General features: G+C 44.2%; 1 protein-coding gene across 2 annotated transcripts; it reads right to left on the bottom strand.

Annotated features, from left to right (window-relative positions):
• Positions 1 to 612: 612 nt before the first annotated feature.
• ccdc135 (coiled-coil domain containing 135) lies at positions 613 to 7,268 on the bottom strand. Of its 2 annotated transcripts, XM_023985233.2 has the most exons (18): positions 6,648 to 7,266; positions 5,831 to 5,976; positions 5,421 to 5,595; positions 5,136 to 5,261; positions 4,825 to 5,019; positions 4,490 to 4,648; positions 4,158 to 4,376; positions 3,905 to 4,027; positions 3,658 to 3,730; positions 3,369 to 3,497; positions 3,006 to 3,134; positions 2,553 to 2,782; positions 2,177 to 2,386; positions 1,845 to 1,955; positions 1,600 to 1,710; positions 1,321 to 1,512; positions 975 to 1,114; positions 613 to 826 (listed from the first exon to the last, which is right to left on the bottom strand). In XM_023985233.2, the coding sequence occupies exons 2-18, from the start codon at positions 5,974 to 5,976 to the stop codon at positions 742 to 744; spliced, it is 2,553 nt and encodes an 850-aa protein (XP_023841001.1). In that variant the 5' UTR covers positions 6,648 to 7,266; the 3' UTR covers positions 613 to 741. The 2 variants fall into 2 exon arrangements, with proteins under 2 accessions (XP_023841001.1, XP_023841002.1); XM_023985234.2 differs by lacking the exon at positions 1,845 to 1,955 and having other exon boundaries at positions 6,648 to 7,268.
• Between the last annotated feature and the right edge of the window lie 1,693 nt (positions 7,269 to 8,961).

The following is an 8,961-nucleotide window of genomic DNA, read 5'->3' on the forward strand; positions in this document are numbered from 1 at the left end:
GCTACTAGCATCATGTCATATAGTGTTATTTTCTTAAAGTTACCGGGATGTCACATGTCCTACTTATATCAGTACACCCGTAACAACTTAAGCATTACGAATCTTCTATTCGATCAAATAAATCTCACGTAGCAAATAAGCCATACATTTTTGTTGTAGACCGAAATTTGACACTCATTGACCTACAAAAAGTCCTTGCTTTGTGGACGAAACAACGAAAAGACGCCACCTGTTGGGCCTCGCTCTTCTTCTTCCTCTCTGTTGTTGATGACAAGCTGGCTGGTAGCAGGCACCACCTCCTCACTCCAATAGGGGGTGTTCTAACAAAAGCACACAGCGTGATCCAACTAGTGCCGCCTGCTGGAGAGGCGAGGTTTTGTTTACGTCTCCGATAGTGCAGTTCACAACTGCACATCAAAACCATGACCAAAACAGCCTTGGTTGGCTTTCTCACTAGGTGGGTGGGAAGATATTGCTGGATACCATTTTTTATTGAAAAGTTCAAGATAGAGCCATGGCAAATGAACTCAATCCAGATTAACAAAAACATCCAGTCAATCGCGTTGTCAAGCTCAAACGAATAGTCATGATGAAAATGATTAAGAGACAGAATATCACTAATATAAAACTAGTTTATTGCTTTGAGTGGTGGTATACCTAATCAAAACAGAGAAATTGAGGAGTGTCAGATTATGGAGTGGGGGAAGGATGTGATTAGGGAGCTGTACGTGACCATGTTTATCACCACAGGTGATTGGCCAGTCTGGGGTCTCGTCTCAGTCTTTCATCCAGAGCCAGGTATTTCTGGGGGGCTTTGTCCTTATGCCTGAAACACAACCCAAGTCATCCTTCACAAATAATCCATCAAAAGAACTATTGAAGTATGTAAACGTCTATACTAAAGCCCAGTCGTGAAATAATTTCTATATCAATCGTAAATCAAGGCTTTGAAACTGAAACTTTTCAGTGCTTACCTGCTCAGACGCAGTTTGAGAATATGGATCCTGAACATGGCATCAGAGCAGTAGGCAAGGTATTCATCTTCATCCTCCTTGGTCATAGTGAGCTGGTTCTTCTGGTACCACTGCTGTTTCTGCTGAAGCTCCTGCGTCTCCTAAACACACAGTATGCATTACAATACATGAATAGAGAAACATTACAAAATATAGAGATACCCATCAAAATTAAACCATTATTTTTCTACCAGGAGTATTCCCAAACCTTGAACCTTTGCTTCTTTTGTTTATTTTAACATTATTGTACAGATATTTACAAAACTATTTGTTATTTTTATTCCACTTATCCTGTGCTTTGACATACCCTCTCAAAACGAGCCTGTATGAGGTTGGCCTTATCAATGAGCCGCTGCTTCAGGTCAGCCAGGCAGTCATTCCTCAGCTGTAGAGCAGCCTGTCTGGTCAGGTTCTCTGGGTCACCCAGCTGGGCCAGAAGCGGTGCTAAGAAGTCCAGCTCCTTCTCCTCCTGTCGGAGACGCTCCTCTTTGGCCGTCCGCTACCGAACATAAGTTAGAGAGGAATTAGGTTAAGGAGGTTCCTGAGGGTCAGTCAGTCTTCTATGATAAGAGAGTGTGATGCTCACCAATGCCTCTCGGTGGCAGCGTGCTCTCTCATTTCTCACTGTTTTGTAGATGGAGATGTGGAGCTCAATACTGCTCTCTTCTTGTTCCCTAACACCCAGTATCGCCCTCACCTAAGCAAAAATACAAATGCATATTAGCACTACCAACTACATACTGGGTATTACTTTTCTAATTCTCTAATTTTAAGACGTACTGGAAAAGGTCTATCAATTCATGCCAGAGTACCTACACAACAAATGCATACCTCTTTTTCAGACTCCTTGACTCTGAGAGCAACGCTTTCCTCCTCCTTCATCATATGGACTAGCATTTCATACAGAAAGAGATTCTTACTGGGCTTCTCAAATGGATCTACCTGAATGCACATACATAAAAACAATTGGAAAAACACCCTAGTTCACTCAAATGAGAACTTGTTCTCAACTTGCCTACCTGGTTAAATAAAGGTGAAATAAAAAAATAAAAAAACAAATAACAGAAGAATATGTTATCTCAAATTGATGGTGGCGCCAGTTGTAAATGAATGTGAATTGGTTGTTGTTTAGATACTGTTTATTGTCCCGAGTGATGTCTGACCTGGAAAGTGGAGGCCATTTGAGGGGAGTGTGGGTTCTGGGAATCGCCTGAATCTCTGGGCTTTATGAAGTTTCTCCAAGCAGGAATAATCCGGTCGTCCTCCCGGTGGTATGTCACTTGGATCCTGTCCTCAGACACTAGAAAGATACGCTCTGCTACGTCCTCCCCGGCTGGCTTGGACCGGTCTCGATTGAATCGTTCCACCACCTTCTTCTCATAGACCATATCATCAAAGATGTTCAAATGTTTAACCATATATTTCCCAGTGATACAGACATGTATATGACACATAATGGTGGTGTTAAGTTTACCCAAACGGAGTTATGTTTGAATTGTAGTGCAACCAATTATTATCATGTAATGTAAGCAGTATTACCTGTAAAGGGCGTTGCCCGTGGTCAGGTGCCTCAGTATTACTGGGGCCGAACACTTTGACACGTTTGCCAAAAACGACATGACGATGGTACATGAAGTCTGGTCGATCCTCGAAGGTCTCTGTCATCTCAAAGGGCATCTCGACCCGTCTGGCCAGCCCGTCTGCTCGGGCATGGCTGTAGAAGTCCATCTGACGCTCCGTCTCTGTAGTCATAGTAATATACCTGTGGGCTTGACAGCAAAACACACATTTGTCATGTATGCACTCTTGTCACTTTTGTCTACATGTTTAGATACATTATCTGATGTAAATGTTGTAACACGGTTAAGGCAGTTGTCATAAGCTGACACTAGCTGTTATGTCATGATTATGGCAGAGTCATGTAGCCCTTATGGGAGTGGGTTCAAGTTACAGTTACTGTTTTTCCACTTTGTCCCATTTTCTAACAGTTACATTTTAAAGCGTAGCTCCGTCCAGGTCTGAAATGCTCAGTAGTGACATTGCTAGTCTTCTTCAGTTCCCGTTCCTCTAGGTGGTCATGCCTGTGTTGGTACCACTCCTTCACAGTGCTGGGCTGGGTACCTACAGAAATACACCAGAGGGGGACAGGAGGGAACGGGAGTCAGTGTCTGAGGTAGGAGATAGATTAATCAGAGACAGACTCAAGTCAGAGTTCAGACACCAGAGAGAGGAGACATTATTGCTGATCATTTATCAGTGTGCTGGCTTTATCAGTCCACATTTAGGACTTTTACTATAACACATATTAGGCAATCACAGCACCATGACTCAATATGTCAATAATATGCAACTCACAGTCGAGGTCTGAGTAAGAGGTCAAGCGTGTCACAAGACCATCCGGGAGGAGGTAGGGTGCAAACTTTTCCAGCTTGGCCTTCCGATACTGGATAACTTTCATGCCCCCAGGGCAGCGTGTCTCCATGTCTGCACAAAGTCACAAAGGTCACTCAGGCCAGACAGATGGAGCATGTAACATTTGATAAGGATAGGAGACATGAGATTGGGTTAGGCTGGTTAATCCATGCCAGAAGGTCCAGTTAGTTCTGTAAGATTATGAGGCTGAGTAAAGCAATGAATGACTTACCTTGTTGTGAGATGTTGATTTGTTTCACCCAGGATGGAGGCATTTCAAACAACTTGGGCTCATCCACTTCTTCCTTCAGAAAAACAACAAAGTACACATGCTCATAGTAAATCATAGCACAAATATACACCCATGCATGAATTTCACTATTTATTCCCACACGGTCAATGCCATAGAGGGTGTGCAGAATCAAGGGTAAAGGGCACCAGAGCAGAGTTGAGCAAGAGAGTGCGAGATTGGGATGCACCTCTTCATCATCCTCTGCCTCCTGCTGTTTTTTCATGTCAGGGATGAGAAGCAGAGATTGGCCAGTTGTGCCATAGAGCAGATACTCCCACTTCACTGCATCCCCCAGGTCGAAATTCATCTCCTGCAAAAACATCCAGTCATTCCCCAATTTCAAAAACACCTTGTCACTAACTCTGTGAGCAAGATATAATACATGTAGTACATGCATACAGTACAAATCACATTGCCACAGACAAAAGGGCATTACTAACCGCACAGCCGAACCGGCAGTCCTGCATGTTGACCCAGTAGTTCTGATGGTTCCAGATGCTCTCTATGCCCAGGAAGCATTTGTTTGTGGTGGATAAACTCTTCCCTGTGAGTGGGTTAATGAAGAAGTTCTCTGGAACCTCCCGGTTGCCAGACAGAATGAGAACCCAGCAGTGGACCCGCAGGCCCAAGAGGGGATCTGGGGGTAGGCGCTCTCGCTCCTTAGGCACATAAAAAAGGGACAGTCACAGACATATAACCTGTGCTCAAACAGGGACAATACATTGACAATTAATTTGTTTCTCAGAGAGTGTTTCTGGAGTTGCCTCCATACCTCTTGGAGTCTCTCTGCCTCCTGCTGTTTCTTCAGGAGGTTAGCCTGTGCATCAGCCTGTCTGCGTTCCTCCTGACGCTGCTCAAAGCCACTGCGAAGGTCCCGTGGTGGTTTCACCGAGTACTTCTTCACCTGCAGCTTCTGCTCAGTAGCCTTTCCCTGAAACACACAAACCCGCAGGAAAACCACAAGAGTGATGCAATTGTGCTAGAAGGGACGGATGCAGTGAAATTACATACTGTAATTTGAACATGAAATGAAAGCAGATATACCGGTTCAGTGGTACTGGAGGGCAATGTACAGGCCGTGTAGCCAGGTTGCTATAGGTCACTCACCTTAACATGTGTAACCAGTAGGGGACATTCCTGGAGGGACTGGTTGAGGAGACACATTTCCTTCACAGCGTATCCACTAACACAGTAGGCGTTGTAGCCTGCACCCAACAACAGGCTACACAGCAGAGTAGAGAAATCAAAGCAGGAGCCTCTCTGAGTCTGCACCAACCAGGTTGGAGAGTAGAGGTGTCTTGGCTAGAGATAAAGAACATTACTCCTTGCGTCTCTTATATACAAAAGTAAATGCACCAAATCTTCTATTAGTATTATATCATTTTTAGGACAAGCGAAGAGATGTCTCTCTCCCTTACCGGGTCAATGGGAGGATCCAGTGGCTCTAAAGACAAGAACTCTGACACAAAGCTTGCACATCCCTCCCAGCTGTACAGCTCCGGGTATGAGAGCAAGGTGGGCCTCAAGGTTGTACTCACAAATTTCTATTTTGGCCGTTAGAAAGTTAAGAGTGACAAAAATGCCCATTCAAAGATGGGATGTTGGAGGAACATAGGAAGTATGGGTGTCAGTGTGCACAACAAACATGTCACAGAGAAAACAAAGTCAAAGGTGAGTGTAATTGTGAATGCTGTGGAGTTTACCTGGACTCCACACTCATTGAATGGGCTCAGCAGAAGGGGTTTTCGGTCAGGGTAAAGGTGCACATACTGGCAGCAGAAGTTGTCAGCGATGGCAAGCAGCAGCTTTTCCTGTGGGGAGTTTTCTTTATAAGAGGTTGGGTATTGGGACAGGTCAACCTCCTGTGCCCGTTCTGGCCTGTTAGGATTGGATTTTAGCATGAGTGTTGATGCAGCTGTCTAAGCATGTAGTAAGTATGTGAATACAATAAAATGATGTATGTATGTGAGAGCACTCTAAGTCATTGTGCAAGTAATCATGACATTGAACGTAAACATCCTGTATGTTTATAAATTTTGGTAGAAAGCCATATGAATCAATAACCATGTGCCCTAGTTAAACATGACCAAAAGTGTAACAAAAGTAAACTCACAGGGAACACGGTGTTGGGGTGATTTGTATGTTGCAGAGGGTCTCCTCTAGTTTAAGCAGGTCCTCGTTAACCTCATCCTGTCGATCCTCTTCAGCTTCATCAATGGCAACCTCTTTGTCAGACTCCACTTTAGGCAATACCTCCATCTAGAAACAGCTATTTATTTAGGCATATCAATAACTAACATTCACATTTTCTCATAACTAATATAGTGGGCTGTTTATGGGTGCGTTCGTAAATTAATTTTGGCTATCTAATCCGATTTCAGAGCACTCGTTTGAGTGTGCCAGAGCGCAGAATAACTGATGAATTTACGAACACGCAACGGCCGTTGAATATGACAGGTGTTCGTAAAGGTTTGCAAAAACAATTAATTAAATTGTTGCTAGCAGCAGTTACAGTCACTAACGCTCTAGATAACATTAAAAATAAAACGTCAGAGAGTTCTGAACGCTTGGATCAACCCTACTCCTTGGTCCAGTGTGCGCTCCGAGAGCGAAACTGGGGGAAATTTATGAACGACAATCTGAAAACGCTCTATATTTACGAACGGCCCAGAGCGCACTCTGACACACTGGACGCAATTTACGAACGCACCCTATTTTGAAGTTTAGTTGACGTCAACATCCATGTGAGCTAACGAGAGCTAGCTTGCAAAGCTAGCAGCGTTTAACGTTAGCTACCAAACAGGTGACAGACATCCGCAATCCAGAGAATAACACATTTCCAAACTTCTATGAAGAAATATTGTACATAGAAACTATTACAAGATTAAACAGTTTATTGAGAACGATAAACGTTTCTTTATGCCGGTTACCTTGCTTGGATTAGACAATATGTTTGTTGTCGTCTGCCTGTAGTTTACTGTCTATCTCCATAGTAACGGAAATTGTTTGACGTGTTCAATTCTGGGTTCCTACCCAAGACTTCGCGCAGCTAGAGATGTAATTCTCGGAATCATGGTCGATGAAATAAAGTAACCAAGTAGCCAAACATTTAATTAATTATATTTGTTAATGATATTATTAATAGGAAATGTGGAGTTATATCACATTTCTGCCCTGCTAGAGCTGCCCCGGTGAACTGTAAGTGCTATTATTGTGAAGTGGAAACGTCTAGGAGCAACAATGCGTTGGCTGGAGTGGTGTAAAGCTCGCTGCCATTGTACTCTGGAGCAGTGGAAACACGTTCTCTAGAGTGATGAACAACGCTTTCACCATCTCGCAGTCCAACGGTAGAATCTGGGTTTGGCAGATGCCAGGAGAACGTTACCTGCCCCAATACATAGTGCCAACTGTAAAGTTTGGTGGATAAGGAATAATTGTCTAGGGCTGTTTTTCATGGTTCGGGCTAGGCCTCTTAGTTCCAGTGAAGGGAAATCTTAACGCTACAGCATACAATGACATTCTAGACAATTCTGTGCTTCCAACTTTGTGGCAACAGTTTGGGGAAGGCCCTTTCCTCTTTCAGCATGACAATTGCCCCGTGCACAAAGCAAGGTCCATACAGAATTTGTCAAGATCGGTGTGGAAGAACTTGACTTGCCTGTACAGAGCCCTGACCTCAATCCCATCGAACACCTTTGGGACAAATTGTAACACCGACTGCGAGCCAGACCTAATCACCCAACATCAGTGTCTGACCTTACTAATGCTGAATAGAAAGAAGTTGCGCAACAATGTTCCAACATCTAGTGGAAATCCTTCCCAGAAGAGTGGAGTTTGTTATAGCAGCAAAGGGGGACCAACTCCGTATTAATGCCCATGATTTTGGAATTAGATGTTCGAACGAGCAGGTGTCCACATACTTTTGGTCATATAATTTAGATAACTTATTCTGGTATTGCCCCTATGTATTCAGACCCTTTGACTTGTTCCACATTATGTTATGTTACAGCCTTATTCTAAAATGGATCAAACTGTTTTTCCCCCTCATCAATCTACACACAATACCCCATAATGTCAATGCAAAAACAGGTTTCTAGAAATGTTTGCAAATGTATAAAAAAATTAAAAAAATGAAATATTATATTTACATAAGTATTCAGACCATTTAACCCAGTACTTTGTTGAAGAATCTTGTAACATAGATGCTGGGAGTCGGGAAGCAAGTACAGGTGGTGAGTTTAATAATAAACGGAACATGCAACAAAACAAGACACACGAGTAGCGTACAGACATGAAAGACAGAGTCAATCCTGCCTGGGGATTTGAACTAAGGGAGTGACAGATATAGGGGAGGTAATCAGTGAAGTGATGGAGTTTAGGTGTGCCTAATGATGAAGCGCAGGTGCGCGTAATGATGAATGCCAGGACTGGTGGTTAGTAAACCGGCGACATCGAACACCGGAGGGGAGGAGCAGGAGTAGACGTGACACACCTTTGGCAGCGATTACAGCCTTGAGGCTTCTTGGGTATGACGCTTCAAGCTTGGTGCACCTGTATTTGGGGAGTTCATCCCATTCTTCTCTGCAGATCATTTCAAGCTCTGTCAGGTTGGGTGGGGAGCATCAATGCACAGCTATTTTCAGGTCTCTCCAGAGATGTTCGATCAGGTTCAAGTCCAGGCTCTGGCTGGGCCACTCAATGACATTGAGACTTGTCCCGAAGCCACTCCTGCGTTGTCCTGTTGAAAGGTCAACCTTCGCCCCAGTCTGAGGTCCTGAGCGCTCTGGATTAGGTTTTCATCAAGGATCTTCTCAGTACTTTGTTTCGTTCATCTTTCCCTTGATCCTGACTAATCTCCCAGTCCCTGCCGCTGAAAAACATCCCCACAGCATGATGCTGCCACCACCATGCTTTAACGTAGGGATGGTGCCAGGTTTCCTCAAAACGTGGTGCTTGGCATTCAGGCTTCGTCCGACCAGTGAATCCTGTTTCTCATGGTCTGAGAGTCCTTTAGGTGCCTTTTGGCAAACTCCAAGCGGGCTGACGTGCCTTTTACTGAAGAGTGGTTCCGTCTGGCCACTCTAACATAAAGGCCTAATTGGTGGAGTGCTGCAAAGATGGTTGTCCTTCTGGAAGGTTGTCCCATCTCCAAAGAGGAACACTAGAGCTCTGTCAGTGACCATCGGGTTCTTGGTCACCTCCCTGATGAAGGCCCTTCTCCCCCGTTTGCTCAGTTTGGCTGGG

Source organism: Salvelinus sp. IW2-2015, linkage group LG4q.1:29, assembly GCF_002910315.2.
Source record: "Salvelinus sp. IW2-2015 linkage group LG4q.1:29, ASM291031v2, whole genome shotgun sequence".
NCBI classification, from domain to species: domain Eukaryota; kingdom Metazoa; phylum Chordata; class Actinopteri; order Salmoniformes; family Salmonidae; genus Salvelinus; species Salvelinus sp. IW2-2015.

Coding starts and splice junctions, on each gene's coding strand:
- ccdc135 (XM_023985233.2), bottom strand. CDS start 5,976: ATGGAGGTATTGCCTAAAGTGGAGTCTGACAAAGAGGTTGCCATTGAT. Junction 3,498..3,657: donor AATCAACATCTCACAACAAG/GTAAGTCATTCA, acceptor GACTTTGTGCAG/ACATGGAGACACGCTGCCCT. Junction 2,783..3,005: donor ACGGAGCTACGCTTTAAAAT/GTAACTGTTAGA, acceptor TTTGCTGTCAAG/CCCACAGGTATATTACTATG.